The sequence below is a fragment of the Theropithecus gelada genome, chromosome 15, assembly GCF_003255815.1.
Source record: "Theropithecus gelada isolate Dixy chromosome 15, Tgel_1.0, whole genome shotgun sequence".
In the NCBI taxonomy this organism is placed as follows: domain Eukaryota; kingdom Metazoa; phylum Chordata; class Mammalia; order Primates; family Cercopithecidae; genus Theropithecus; species Theropithecus gelada.
In genome coordinates, this window is record NC_037683.1 from 109,554,994 (window position 1) to 109,570,483 (window position 15,490).

The 15,490-nt window shown below is 44.4% G+C and overlaps 1 protein-coding gene across 3 annotated transcripts in view; it reads left to right on the forward strand.

The window, feature by feature from the left end:
• The window catches only part of SLC35D2 (solute carrier family 35 member D2), a 75,052-nt gene that overhangs the window by 32,805 nt on the left and 26,757 nt on the right, over window positions 1-15,490 (forward strand). For 2 of the 3 annotated variants that reach the window (XR_003116031.1, XM_025360705.1), the window contains exons 7-9: window positions 4,851-4,953; window positions 6,276-6,368; window positions 13,357-13,424. The exons of the other annotated variant lie outside the window; for it this stretch is intronic. Coding sequence is in view for 1 of the 2 variants with exons in the window: in XM_025360705.1 (XP_025216490.1) it covers window positions 4,851-4,953; window positions 6,276-6,368; window positions 13,357-13,424 (264 nt within the window). In the remaining variant the exon portion in view is untranslated. The remainder of the gene's footprint in view (window positions 1-4,850; window positions 4,954-6,275; window positions 6,369-13,356; window positions 13,425-15,490) is intronic. 3 annotated transcript variants of the gene reach the window in all.

A 15,490-nucleotide genomic window follows, 5' to 3' on the forward strand; every position in this document is an offset into this window, starting at 1 on the left:
CACGCCTGCAATCCCAACACTGTGGGAGGCCGAGGCGGGCGGATCACCTGAGGTCAGGAGTTCGAGACCAGCCTGGCCAACATGGCGAAACCTGTCTCTACTAAAAATACAAAAATTAGCCCGGTGTGGTGGCGTGCACCTGTAATCCCAGCTACTGGGAGGCTGAGGTAGGAGAATTGCTTGAATCTGGGAAGTGGAGGTTGTAGTGAGCTGAGATTGTGCCATTGCACTCCAGCCTGGGTGACAGAGTGAGACTCCATCTCAAAAAAAAAAAAAGGAACTGACAAAAGAGCAGATTGAGAAGAGAAAAAGACACACAGATTTACCTTCCCATGCCTGGGGTGGAGATCACGGGAGAGTGGCCACCCAGTGACCCAGTGGGGTGCAGGTGCTTCTATATCCTTCTTCACAGGAGGGCAGGGAGTGGAGACAATGCTTTTGAGAGGTCAGGAATGATGACTGGAGAGAATGAATGGACCTGGGAGACAGAAATTGTAAAGGATTGATTCTCTTTGGAATTTGCACCCGAGAGGCAGACATTATATTTTTAAAGTCTGCCCAGATGTGGCTGCATTCCTCAGTCTTGTTCTCTGCAGTAGATGTCAGAGAGGGGGATGGAAAGCAAGTGTGTTCTCATGAGTGGCAGTCTTCTAAGGTCGAAAAGGGAGTATCCAAGAAAAACCTCTTCAGCATCTGCTGCCCTTCAAGGGCTTCCCATGTAAAATAATCTGCATGCCAGGGTCCCATATTTTGGGGTGAAATTCCCTGGGCTCCTCCCACGGCACTCTGAGGTCTCCCCAGCACAGCCCCTCTCTTCCAGCTTCCTTAGGGCTCATCTTGAAAACCACTGACTTACAGCCAGTTAAAGACTTTTGCAAAAAATGGTTTATAAAACTGTTGGTAAGTCTTTGGTGAGGAATGGCCCTTCAGTTACCATGTGTATACAGGCACATTTCCAGAACCAGGGAGCAGAAATCCAGTCTGTGCTTCGCATATGTAAGGACAATCTACAAATGATCTGAAAGGGTCAATCGGGGTTCCAGAAGCATCTGACTTTCAACCAAGAGCCAGCCTGGAGTATCCATGCTCAGGCTGGTCCTACCTCTGGCACTCACAGAACGGATCCCCTCCTGGCTGCTGGCATTCACAGCGCTTAGCCACAGATCAGCCGTGAGTGCTCAGCTAGAGACCAGCAGTGACCCCATCCTGCTCTCCTCTTACATTAGCGCGTCCAGATGCAAGCAGTGGCAGATCAGACTGTCCGGTGAGCAGGCGATGCCGCTGTAACAAACAACCTCCACACGGCAGTAACTTCACTCACCAGATGCACCCCATCCATGCCACACACGCCACCCAACACCAGGCAGTGCTAGTGAGAGGGCTCTGCTCCATGTGCTTACTCAGGCATCCAGGCTGATGGAGTCCCTGCCTCAGAGGGCACTTCCTTTGCCAAACAAGCAGGAAAAGGGAATGTGGGGAATTGTGTCCTGGTTCTTAAAGGTTTCGCCCAGAAGTGACATGTGTCACCTTCTCTCACATTTTATTCAAAAAGCAAGTCACATGGCCAGAAAAAGTTACAATACAACATCTGGGCTGGGTGTGGTAGCTCATGCCTGTAATCCTGTTACAGGAAACGGGTCCTGATCCAGACCCCAAGAGAGGGTTCTTGGATCTTGTGCAAGAAAGAATTCAGGGCAAGTCCACAGTGCAGAGGGAAAGCAAGTTTATTAAGAAAGTAAAGGAATAAAAGAATGGCCACTCCATAGACAGAGCGGCCCCGAGGGCTGCTGGTTGCCCATTTTATGGTTATTTCTTGATGATTTGCTAAACAAGGGGTGGATTATTCATGCTTCCCCTTTTAGACCATATAGTGTAACTTCCGGACGTTGCCCTGGCGTTTGTAACTGTCACAGTGATGGCGGGAGTGTAGCAGTGAGGACGACCACAGGTCACTTTTGTGGCCATTTTAGTTTTGGTGGGTTTTGGCCGGCCTCTTAACTGGAACCTGTTTTATCAGCAAGGTCTTTATGACTTGTATTTTGTGGTGACTTCCTATCTAATGCTGTGACTTAGAATGCCTTAACTGCCTGGAAATGCAGCCCAGTAGGTTTCAGCCTCATTTTAGTTTTGGTGGGTTTTGGCCGGCCTCTTAACTGGAACCTGTTTTATCAGCAAGGTCTTCATAACCTGTATTTTGTGCTGGCCTCCTATGTCATCCTGTGACTTAGAATGCCTTAACCGCCTGGGAATGCAGCCCAGTAGGTTTCAGCCTCATTTTACCCAGCTCCTGTTTAAGATGGAGTTGCTCTGGTTCACACGCCTCTGACAATCCCAGCACTTTGGGAGGCCCAGGTGACAGGATTGCCTGAGCCCAGGAGTTTGAGACCAGCCCTGGCAACATAATGAGACCCTGTCTCTACAAAAATAGAAATAAAAATATTAGCCGGGCATGGTGGCACATGCCTGTAGTCCCAGCTACTCAGGAGACCAAGATGGGAGGATCGCTTGAACAACTGCAAGGGTTACATGAATCTGCTCTAATTGATTAAACAAGTAAATTCTTCAGAAATGTCTGTGCTGTCACCACCGGCCTAAACAAACGGTAGGTAAGCCGCTTGACAGTGGCCCAGGCTTCTGGGAGTGGGAACAGTGCTGCTGGGAACTCTTGGTCCCCTGAGTAGGAGTTCCCCTGCAGCTCTCCCAGGAGGTGGGCAGTGTCTCCTCCCATCCTCTTTCCACTCACTTAGCTCTGCCGTCTAAGGGGGCAGCAGACTCTGCTCTTCTTCACGCTGAATCACATGTGGGTAGGTAAGAAATTTGGAAGACCCTTATTTTGAAGAAAATCCTTTTGTTTTGAGACGGAGTTTCGCTCTTATTGCTCAGGCTGGAGTCACGATCTTGGCTCACTGTAACCTCTGCCTCCCCGGTTCAAGCGATTCTCCTGCTTCAGCCTCCTGAGTAGCTGGGATTACAGGCATGTGACACCATGCCCAGCTAATTTTGTATTTTTAGTAGAGACGGGATTTCTCCATGTTGGTCAGGCTGGTCTCGAACTCCCAACGCAGGTGATCCACCCACCTTGGCCTCCTAAAGTGCTGGGATTACAGGCATGAGCTACTGCACCTGGTTGAAAATCCTTTCTTTTCTTTTCTTTTTTTTTTTTGAGACAGAGTCTCGCTGTGTCGCCCAGGCTGGAGTATGGTGGTGCGATCTTGGCTCACTGCAAGCTCCGCCTCCTGGGTTCACGCCATTCTCCTGCCTCAGCCTCCCAAGTAGCTGGGATTACAGGTGCCCGCCACCAAACCTGGCTAATTTTTTGTATTTTTAGTAGAGACGGGGTTTCACCGTGTTAGTCAGGATGGTCTCGATTTCCTGACCTTGTGATCCACCCGCCTCGGCCTCCCAAAGTGCTGGGATTACAGGTGTGAGCCACTGCACCTGGACTTTTTTTAAAAAATTGTGACTGAGAGAGAATTCTGACTTACGATAACTAAAATTAACTTCCCTTCTCACAAATATGTTTGTAGATAATAATGTGTGGAGGCCTCAAGCAAAAGTCTAATTTAATTTGCATTCAGATTTTGGTACAGGTTTTCCTCTCTGTTTCATTCTCTTTGGTTAGAAATAATCTTATTTTGACGTTGAAGAAGATTTAGGATATGCCCCTCCAAACTATGCTACTGTGGGATCAGGATTATTTTGAGCCGAGGACAATTGAAAATCAACAGATCAGGAAGTTTGCTGCCTTCTCCTTTCTGCCTAAAAAACAGGGAATCAGTTTCCCATTGTGAAGGGGGCCCCTTCTCCCATCCCAGGAAGAGGAGAGCAATTCCTGTCACTGGGTGGAGGATCGGCCCTGAGATGCATCTGCATAAACAAACCCTAAAATAACCCTTCTCCTTCATCATTTCCACCATAGATTTCCCAGTTACTTTCTAACAGTTACACAATTTATTTGTTCCTTGAAGCCCAAATCCTCTTTCCTTTGTCACAATGTAAGTCCCCAAGCCTCACTGTTTCTTTGAGTTTCACTTATTTTCTGTGAACTTTAGGGAACGTATTAATAAGATTTGTATTCTCTTTCTCCTGTTAATCTGTCTTTTATCAGTTAAATTAGCAGGCCCCCAGACACTGAACCTGAGAGGGCACGGGAAAAGGTTTTCCTCCCTGGCAGTGTGTATTTCTGAATTATGGCATGGCCTAGCACTGTCTGCAACCATCAAGTGCAGGTGGGTGGGCCACTTCATGGCTCAGCTGTTGCTCTTCCTCTTGTTCCTGTCATAGCTCCCCAGATGTTTTTACGCTGGTGCTATTTATAGTGGAAATGGAAGAGAAGATGTTTCAAAAGAATGGGAAGAAAGGAGCCACAGAGGGGTCACACAGAAGGATGGATAGGGTGCGGCTGGGGCACCAGAAGGAGGTGTCACTGCCTCGTGCAACCCCTCTTACCCAGTCTCTGCCAGCTGCCCCTCACTGGCTGCACCCTGGAGGTGGCCCTGTTCACTACAATAAGCGAAGTTGCTGAGTGGGTCAGGGTGAAGCACTCCCCTTAGGAAAGTCAGGGCTCACCAGTTATTACGCGGATTCCTCAGCTAGCGAAAGAAAGGGGTTGCAGTTGAAGGAAGATGGTTCCTGTCCCTGAGGTTTTAAGCCGTTCACTGCTGAGTTGAAGCCACCTGATGGGCTGGTTTGGTTTTTGTCTGGAGGCAAAGCAGAGGAATTAACCATTCACTACCACACAGCGTGCCACAGAAAAGTGGATTTGATTAGGGAAAGGTAAAACAGGCGGGCTTGGAGGCCAAGTTAGGAGTTTTCGAATAATCCTTCTCCTTTTGTGGTCTCCCTCCCAGGTCTGACCTTGCTTTTAACTTAGAAGGCTATATTTTTGTATTCCTGAATGATATCTTCACAGCAGCAAATGGAGTTTATACCAAACAGAAAATGGACCCAAAGGTACCAGACCTTGCCTATGGCTTTTTGGCTTTGTCATCTGGGCCCTAGAAGTATATGAAAAACGAAAATGAATGTGTACAGTTGGCATGTCATGTAATTTATATAATATGACGTGTAGATTACTAATTTCAATTATCTTGTCTGTGTAAGTTATTATTTGCAAATTTTTGGGTGAAAATGAGATAGCATGGGAAAAGCTACTAGTTTAGATGCACACTCAGAATATATAAAAAGGGATTAATTTGAAAGGCAAACTAACTTTTTTTTACTGGCATCATCAAAGACCAAGGCAAGGTCAGGGGTCACGATGTTCTGAAAGGACTAGTTTGGAGTCTGGAGATGTGGGTTAGTGACACAAGTTTTGCTACTTACTGGCTGTTGTGACTTTGAACCTTAACTTCGCCAAACGTCAGTTTCCTCATCTGTGGAATGAAATGACTGCAATGGATAATTCGTAAGGTCCTGTCCAGCAATAGCTGCTGCTTCTGATGATGAGGGGCTGGGGCAGAGGAGCTTTGCTTTTGTGTGGCTGCCTGTCACGTGGAGGCCCCATCCCTCCTCCCGCCCCCAGCTGTTACAGGAAGCCCGGGAGGATGAGTCAGACATATGTTTCTTTGTTCCAAGCTCTTTGTGCTGGATGAGGGAGTTCACTCTGACCAACAGGCTTATTTCTATGAGCTTTTTTTTTTTTTTTTTTTTTTTTTTTTTCCCTGTTTTTTTTTTTTTTCCTGCTTGTTTTTTTTTTTTTTTTTTTTTTTTTGTTCTGTGTTTTTTTTTCCCCCTGCATGGCCATTTTTTTTTTTTTTTTTTAACGGTAGCAGTTTTACAAAAACAGGTTTGTTGTCTTTGCAAAATCACAGTATGTCATCCTTTTTTGAAAATGGTGAAGTGGTGTGGCCACTTTAATGAAAGTAAATGTATAATGCTGCTGTCCTTTAATGGAAACAGCAGATGTTTTTAAAGAGTTTTGTTTATATTCACGTTTTTAATGTTCTTTATTTTGTTCCAGATTTCCCATTTTGAATAATGTGCTTAAAAAAAACCCCACACAATTAGAATGCTGGAGATGAATGGAACCCTAGAGGCTTTCCACTGCCATGCCTTTTCTCTGTAGTTTTGGTGTAAAACAAATGTTTATTCCAAAATCTCAGTACCCTCAAAATGAAGCATTTTATGTCAGAAATTTGCTGAAAATATTCCAGTAGAGTTACCCAGAATGCATATTCTAACTTTGCATGAATATGCAGTTGAATAAAGGGCTCCAGGAAATCTATGCGTCATGTTTCTAAAATTGAGTGGTTTTTATGTTTTTGTTTTTGCAGGAGCTAGGGAAATACGGAGTGCTCTTCTACAATGCCTGCTTCATGATTATTCCAACTCTTATTATTAGTGTCTCCACTGGAGACCTGCGACAGGTGAGCTGATGGCAATCGTTACAGTCTTCCTTAGCAGGCTTTAACATTTTTAATATTTAACATTTGGTATGCACAGAAATAAAACGTGTAAAGGTAGCTGGGACTACCAGTGGGGTACGTGATAACAAGATGTTTGATATCCCTAGTAATCTTTTGGCACTACCCTTGCATTGGCATTTAGCCTTAGCCACATATCAAGGAGTGCCAAGAACTGTGGACTTGGAACTTTTTGGAACACAACAATACAAATCTGAGTTTGAGTTCCATATCGCCCTTTGCTAATGTGGGACCCTGGGAGAGCTACTTACCCTAGAAGGGGATTTTGATCATTTCAAAAAATAGGTTTATTTATTTGTTACTTTCTATTACGGACATTTTGAAACGTGCACAAAATAGAATAATTCAATGAGTAGTCACAGACCCACCACCTAGCTTCAACACTTTGGCATTTTGCCATATTATTTCATCTGTCCTCATCCACCCCCACTTTTTTGTTCCCTGGAGTGTTTTAAAACCTATCCCAGCCATCACGCCATTTTACCTCTAAATATCCCAGGATCCACATTTGAATTTTGGGAAGGTGTTGTTCTTTCAGCATTTGCCCTGAAACCCGATCTGCTGCTGGTGAGAGACAAATGAAATGGTGAATTAGTGGTAAGATCTGAGGCCCAGTGGAGCAGTGGAGGCCAAGTCTCTTAGGAAGTATGGACATTCACTACAGTGACAGCTCCAGTGGCCACCCTGAAGGGCACAAGACGATGCCCCAGATACTTTTCCTATATGATAGGAATAGCCCATCAGGTGGCTTCAACTCAACAGTGAACGGCTTAAAACCTGAGGGACATGAACCATCTTCCTTCAACTGCAACCCCTTTCTTTCGCCAGCTGAGGAATCCACATAATAACTGGTGAGCCCTGACTTTCCTAAGGGGAGTGCTTCACCCTGACCCACTCAGCGACTTTGCTTATTGTAGTGAACAGGGCCACCCCCAGGGTGCAGCCAGTGAGGGGCAGCTGGCAGAGAGTGGGTAAGAGGGGTTGCATGAGGCAGCGACAACTCCATCTGGTGCCCCAGCCGCACCACACTTCTTCAGGAAGTCGCAGGCCACACAGCCTCTGAGAATTTTGCTGATGTGTAAGTGAGTGTGAGAAACGAGATGCGACGGGCAAAACCCTCCTCGGCGGGACCTGCACCCACAGACTCGGCTCCAGGCACAGCTGTGACCAGCCCGGCGGTAACCCCCTCATTGCTGGGCTGGGGCTGGGGCCGCACCCATTGACCCACGGCCAGGGCGGTGTTTCCATGTCGAGCAGTCAGCGTGGGTGCGTGTTGCCCACCAGCTGAAAGTCAATCCCACTGGCAGCTCTTTTAGGGTCTGAGTGACTCTGAAGGCTGCAGGCTGCTGTGGACTCTTGGGCAGCTGATTGTTCTTTCGTTAGCTGGACTTTCTCACTTGACCAATTCTCTTCCCAGAAGGAGGGGTCAGCAGAGGGGCTGAGCAACCTCGTCCCCGGGCACAAACAGCCATTTCCGCGGGTTTATGTGGAAAACCACCAAGTGGCATCTATCTGGATAAAGAGCTCTTGTTTCGGGTTAATCAGAACGTTGTGAACCTGGGCCTCCCTGTTAATTCCGTGTTGGAAGATATAGCGGGCACCTGCCCCTCTCTAGGAAGAATGAGCAGGGCAGGATATCTGAAAACACAGTATTTGTGTTTCCGCTACCAACAATCAATCTGAAACTGAGTCAGTGCCAGCAACGTTACACAAAACAAAATTATGAACTCTTGGCCAGGCGTGGTGGCTCACGCCAATAATCCCAGCACTTTGGGAGGCTGAGGCAGGCGGATCTCCTGAGGTCAGGAGTTCGAGACCAGCCTGGCCAACATGATGAAACCCCATTTGTAGAGAGTATTTTTAGCAGTAAAAATACAAAAATTAGCCAGGCATGGTGGCAGGCGCCTGTAATCCCAGCTACTTGGGAGGCTGAGGCAGGAGAATCACTTAAACCCAGGAGGCAGAGGTTGCAGTGAGCTGAGACTGTGCCACTGTATTCCAGCCTGGCTGACAGAGCAAGGCTCCGTCTCCAAAAAAAAAAAAAATTACAAACTCTTCATAAGTGGTTCTAGTGGCTTGTCTCCTTTCATTATTATAGAAGTGAGTTTTTTTTTTTTTTTTTTTTTAATCACTGGAGTTTTATCTGTTCTGAAATTCTGGTATTTTAGATAATTTTTTTTCCAGAAATAGAAATCTAGAAACTCCTAAAAATTGTTAAAACACCTCATTGGGACTAAAAGCATATTTCCCCATGGGAACAACGCTATGAAAGGCATAGTGACCAGAAACTGAATTTTAGGTAGTTGATGAGTAAAATAGATTAGGTATATTATGTCAATAATTTATAATATTGTTTCAGAAGAAATATGTGTTCTCATATCAAAGTCATTGGCTTATAAACTTATTGCATGGTGTTTTCAGAAGCTGCTACGTGCCTGTAATGATTATCATGCAGACTTCTACTTTCTCATGTAATAATAATAATAGCCAATATTTGTTGAGGGCTTATGATGTCAGACATTTTTCAAAGCATTGTTCATGAATTATCTGACTGCATTTCCACAACGGAAGAGAAGGTCCTGTTACTATTCCTGTCATATAGGAAAAGCATCCAGGGCATCGTGCTTAAGTATCTTCCCAAGAATAGCAGGTGGTCAGTCCAGGCGTTCTGGGCTCTAGAAACATCCTCCACTGTCATCTCATTTACTTTATTTGTATATGAAAAGTGTTCGCTTTCTCCTTCATGTGTGAAAAACATATCCCTCACTTATACAAAGTACCAGAGACCTAACATATTCTTTATGTTTATTTATTTTATTTTATTTTTTTGAGACAGAGTCTCGCTCTGTCACCCAAGCTGGAGTGTAGTGGTGCGATCTTGGCTCACTGCAACTTCCATCTGCCAGATTCAAGCAATTCTTCTGCCTCAGCCTCCCGAGTAGCTGGGATTACAGGTGCCCACCACCATGCCCAGCTAATTTTTGTATTTTTAGTAGAGATGGGGTTTCACCATGTTGGCCAGGCCGGTCTTGAACTCCTGACCTCAGGTAATCCGCCTGCCTTGGCCTCCCAAAGTGCCAGGATTACAGGTGTGAGCCACTGCGTCCAACCCCAAAAGTTTGACTGTTTTTTTTTTTTTTTTTTTGAGATAAGAGTTTTGCTCTTGTTGCCCAGGCTGGAGTGCAAGATCGCTTGGCTCATTGCAACCTCCGCCACCCAGGTTCAAGCAATTCTCCTGCCTTAGCCTCCCGAGTAGCTGAGATTATAGGCGCCCACCACCATGTCCGGCTAATTTTGTATTTTCAGTGGAGACGGAGTTTCACCATGTTGGCCAGGCTGGTCTCAAACTCCTGACCTCATGATCTGCCCACCTTCCAAAGTGCTAGAATTACAGATGTGAGCCACTGCGCCCAGCCAAGTTTAACTAGTTTTAAAAGTATTGTATGACAAGAGATGCCAAATATATAAGACACTCACTGTAATCTGCAAGAAAAAGCCATCAACTCCATAGGAAAAAACAAAACAAAAACAAAAACAAAACAGTGAAATGTCCACTACTAATATTGAATCAGGGTAAATTTCTTCCCATTGGTCCCTTTTGACCATGGCGGAATTCATTTTAGATTGTAAACCAAAGAAGAGAAAGAAATGAATTTATGTAATTAGGTGTGTTAGCCTGTAATATAAAATTGCTTTTTGTTTACCAAGTTTGGTCTGACTGTTCTGAAAGCTGATTAATGAATTAGAGCAAAATGTGAACTTCTCTTGTTAATGGAAAGAAATTCGATGAGTTATTTTTCCTAGTTAACTGGGACTAGGAGCGATGGAGAGGATCAGAGATTGTGGTAAACGTGTGTGTGTGACTCACTCCTCTGGGAATTCAAGCCCAGACTTTGGACTTACACAGTCAATAGATCTATTAATAGTGCCTCGATTCTATCTCTGATGAACAAAGTCAGAGATGACAGCTTCTCTTGTTAACAAATTAGGCCCCTGGAAAATACTCAGCGGGTGAACTTTCTTCACTATTTGAATCACTGCAGTAGGTTCAAAGTACATCTAGTATATTACAGTTGACGAACAGGGATAAAGAATGGGACTTTTTTTTTTTCCCTGATTGAAAAACCCTGAGTGCAAAGTGAAAAAGACTCATATTCCCACAGTAAGTCTAAAGGAAGAAGGGCTTCATTGTTATTTACCTTTAATTATTTCTTTTTAAAAATAAATGTCATGCTACATTATTTTTAAAATGCCACTAATACAGTCTCATCATTATTAAGAAAATAAAACTAAAATCTATAAAAATTTAGGTTGGGTCTGGTCATGGTGGCTCACGCCAGTAATCCCTGTACTTTGGGAGGTTGAGGCGGCTGGATCTCGAGGTCAAGAGATCGAGACCATCCTGGCCAACATGGTGAAAACCCGTCTCTACTAGAAGTACAAAAATTAGCTGGGTGTGGTGGTGAGCACCTGTAGTCCCAGCTACTCGGGAGGCTGAGGCAGGAGAATTGCTTGAACCTGAGAGGTGGAGGTTGCAGTGAGCCGAGATGGTGCTGCTGCACTCTAGCCTGGTGACAGAGGGAGACTGTCTCAAAAAAAAAAAAAAAAAAAGTTAGGTTTGGTGAAGAATCTAAATATTTTTATGAGAGTCACAAAATAGCCTTCAATGAATTTTGTTGTATCAGGAACACATATATAGTTTTTATTTATTTCTTATTAATGGATGGATTGATTTTTTACTGTTTGCATAAATACTTTTAGCTCTTTGAGAAAACAGATGTTTTTCTACCCTTGGTTTGAAATTTAAAACTTACGTATTTCTCTTATTCCCAATTTTACTTTAATTTCAGACAGTAAGTGTTTCCCATGATTTTTGTGGTTTTGTTTTGTTTTGGTCTTTGACTGCCTTAAGCGTAAACTTGTTGGCTTTAATTCTCTTGGATGTTTTCTACTCCTCTGATTAGCTTGGGGCTTGCTGGTAAGACAGGTTTTCATTTATTATATCTTTCTTTCACAAGTACGCATTTAACAAAAAGTGTTAGGATGCAAGAAAACTGTCAAACATATACAGAAGGAGACAGAGTGATGTGGCAAACGCCACATATATGCCCATCAGCCAGTTTCAACAGTTAGGAACACTTAATGTGTGTCTTTTTTTTTTTTTTGAGACAGGGTCTCACTGTGTTGCCCAGGCTGGAGTGTGCAGTGGTACCATCACGGCTCACTGCAGCCTCCATCTCCTGGGCTCAGGTGATCCTCCCACCTCAGCCTTTCCAGTGCTGGGACCACAAGTGTGCACACCACCATGCCCAGCTAATTTTTGTAATGTGTATCTTTTTGATAAGTGAAGTGGGCAAAGCATTACTAATGAAACAGTGACAGTGAAATGTGACAAGATGGTCCCGATTGGAGAAGAGAATTCTACCTTAATTGTTTAAAAATTTGAACTATAAACTTAAAAGATTTCATTTTAAATACATAGTTTCTAAAACTTGGCTAACAAAGTATTGCTTACTAGAAAGTGAGTGGAACTTATATTTATTCTATTTGATCCTGTTACGGAGCACATACTTACGGGCAGTCTTTAGACACCTTCAGATTGTTTTTGGATACAAGTAGGGGACCAACCATGAAGAAAATACTCCTTCTTATTGTCTCCTCAGGAGGGTTAATTTAATTTTCCCAGCTAGGGATGAAATCCCCGGAGAGCAGAAATTGAGTCTTTTTTGTTTGTTTGAGGTGGAGTTTTGCTTTTGTTGCCCAGGCTGGAGTGCAATGGAATTACCTCGGCTCACTGCAACCTCTGCCTCCCGGGTTCAAGCGATTCTCCTGTCTCAGCCTCCATAGTAGCTGGGATTACAGGCCCCTGCCACTGTGCCTGGCTAATTTTTGTATTTTTCATAGAGATAGGGTTTCACCATGTTGGCCAGGCTGGTCTCAAACTCCTGACCTCAAGTTATCCACCCGCCTCCGCCTCCCAAAGTGCTGGGATTACAGGTGTGAGCCACCACACCTGGCCAGAAATGAAGTCTTAAATTTCTTTGTCTACCATCTCCTCCACCCCAATTACTTGATTGCTTTGTAAGTAGCAAATAGTAGTTTATTTGTTCACAATACTTCCTAAGCATGTGCAAGTTCCTGAAAACAGTTTATGACCTTAAACTTTTCTTGCCTACATTATTAATTAAGAATAAACTTTTTGGCTGGGTTTGGTGGCTCACGCCTGTAATCCCAGTACTTTGGGAGGCCAAGGCAGGCAGATGACTTGAGCCCAGGAGTTTGAGACTAGCCTGGGCAACATGGTGAGACTCTGTCTCTACTTAAAAAAAAAAAAAAAAAAAAAAAAAAGCCAGGCATGGTGACCTGTGCATATAGTCCCAGCTACTTAGGAAGCTGAGGTGGGAGGACTGATTAATCCCAGGAAGTAGAGGCTGCAGTGAGCCATGATCACACCTGGGTGACAGAGCAAGACCTGGTCTCAAAAAAGAAAGAAAAAAAAGAGAGAGATAATCAATTTTCTTCTAAAATTATTTACAAAAAATAAACCCAACCTTGAATTTGGGACCACAAATTAAACTAGTAAAGGTGTGTAAAGTCAGTGAATCAATGATAGCCTCAGCGATAATAGCAGTTGTGATTTTGTGCTGGCCGTCAGCATAGTCCTAAACAATTTCATTCAGTCCTTATATCCACCTTTTGAGGAAGGCTTTCCTTTTTTAAAATAATCTACATTTTGTAAAATGAATCTGAGGTTCAGGGAAGAAAAGAGATTTGCCCAACGTCACCCAACTAGTATCACCCAGGATTTTTAGCATTATATTTTCTGTTTGGGAAGATGGTTCCTGTATCAAAACGCAATTTAGTAAAACCAGTAAATTTAAACTGCAATATCATTAACCTAATCATTACTTTTTTTCTTTTTTAATAATAGGCTACTGAATTCAACCAATGGAAGAATGTTCTGTTTATCCTACAGTTTCTTCTTTCCTGTTTTTTGGGGTAAGAAACCACAGATAAGTAGAAACATTGGTTGACAATATCTCTTGACAAGTCACATCAAGATATGCCTTCTGTCTATTCTGTCAGAATTCCTTTGTGTTTCTCTGACTTTCTCTGGAAAGTAGCCCTGCAGCAAAGGAGGTGGCAGGGACCCAGGAGACCTGGAAACCCAGCCTGAAAGACCAGGAGCAAGCATACAACTCTTGCTTTTGAAAGTCATGCTAATGTCCTTTCTCCTCCAAAATACGATGTTGCCTATTGATTTCTGAAAGTTTGTCTGAAATGACGTTTCAAGCTCAATGCTGAGGACTTTTTTGTTTTTGTTTCTTAAGAGATGGAGTCTCTGGCCGGGCGCGGTGGCTCAAGCCTGTAATCCCAGCACTTTGGGAGGCCGAGACGGGCGGATCACGAGGTCAGGAGATCGAGACCATCCTGGCTAACACGGTGAAACCCCGTCTCTACTAAAAAGTACAAAAAACTAGCCGGGCGAGGTGGCGAGCGCCTGTAGTCCCAGCTACTCGGGAGGCTAAGCCAGGAGAATGGCGTAAACCCGGGAGCGGAGCTTGCAGTGAGCAGAGATCCGGCCACCGCACTCTAGCCTGGGTGACAGAGCGAGACTCCGTCTCAAAAAAAAAAAAAAAAAAAAAAAAAAGAGATGGAGTCTCACTGTGTGGCCCAGCTGGACTCAAAGTTCTGGGCTCAAGCAGTCTTCCTACCTTAGCCTCCTGATCAGCTGGGACTCTGGGCTCCTGCCTCCAGGCCTGGCAGTGATATGTTTTCGTCTCTGTCACCATGTCGTTAGTTTTTCAAGATGCCTTCCTCACGTAATGATGTGGCTATGACAGCCTTTTCCTATAGTGCTACACCTGCTATATTCAGGAAAATTTCCAAAGAGAGATGTCCAGGCTGTTGTATGGTCCAACAGTTAGGCTATTTTGTTCTTGAAATTTTCTTCCTTTCTTCCTTTCTCCTTCCTTCCTTCCTTCCTCCCTCCCCCCCTCCCCCCCTTTTTTCCTTCCTTCTTTTTTTTTTTCCCTCTTTTTTTTTTTTTTTTTTTTTTTTTTTGTGGAGATGGAGTCTCGCTTTGTTGCCCAGGCTAGAGTGCAGTGGTGAGATCTTGGCTCACTGCAACCTCTGCATCCCAGGTTCAAGCAGTTCTCCTGCCTCAGCCTCGCGAGTAACTGGGATACAGGCATGTACCACAACGCTCGGCTAACTTTTTGTATTTTTAGTAGAGATGGGGTTTCATTGTGTTAGCCAGGATGGTCTCAATCTCCTGACCTCCTGATCTGCCTGCCTCGGCCTCCCAAAGTGCTGGGATTACAGGCGTGAGCCACTGCACCCAGCCCTGTTCTTGAAATTTTCTTTAGGTATGTCTTCTTCTTAAGAGGCCATATAGTTTGTGTCTATTTCAGTCTTCTAAAGACTTGAAAATCCCTTTGCATGAATAGGTGATACATGCAACCAGGAAATCATTAAAAAGGTATGAAAGAATAAATAGGGAGGCTGAGGCGGGTGGATCACCTGAGGTCAGGAGTTTCAGACCAGCCTGGCCAACATGGCATAACCCCATCTCTACTAAAAATACAAAAATTAGCTGGGTGTGGTGATGCACACCTGTTGTCCCAGCTACTCAGGAGTCTGAGGCAGAAGAATCGCTTGAACCCAGGAGGTGGAGGTTGCAGGGAGCCAAGATCGTGCCACTGCACTCCAGCCTGGGTGACAGAGGAGACCCTATCTCAAAAAAAAAAAAGAATAAATAGGGAACAGCAGCTCCCCTGCATTCTTCCCTGCCTCCAGCTCTGTCGCTTTCTTCTCCAGAGGCAACACTGTTGGAAATCTTGGGAGGATCCTTCCTGAGCGGGGCTTCATTCCAATACAGGCCCTGGTGCCTTCTCCCATACTGAAGGGGCCCTTGAATTCCTATAGCAGGGAATCACTCATCAAATGATTTTTCCTGTGAAGGAAGATGCATTCCCTCTCCACTGGCCACACTTTTCATTCTGTGTAGCTGAACTAAGACAACTCATGACCTCTTTGATCAACACTCTTCCATTCTCAAACTC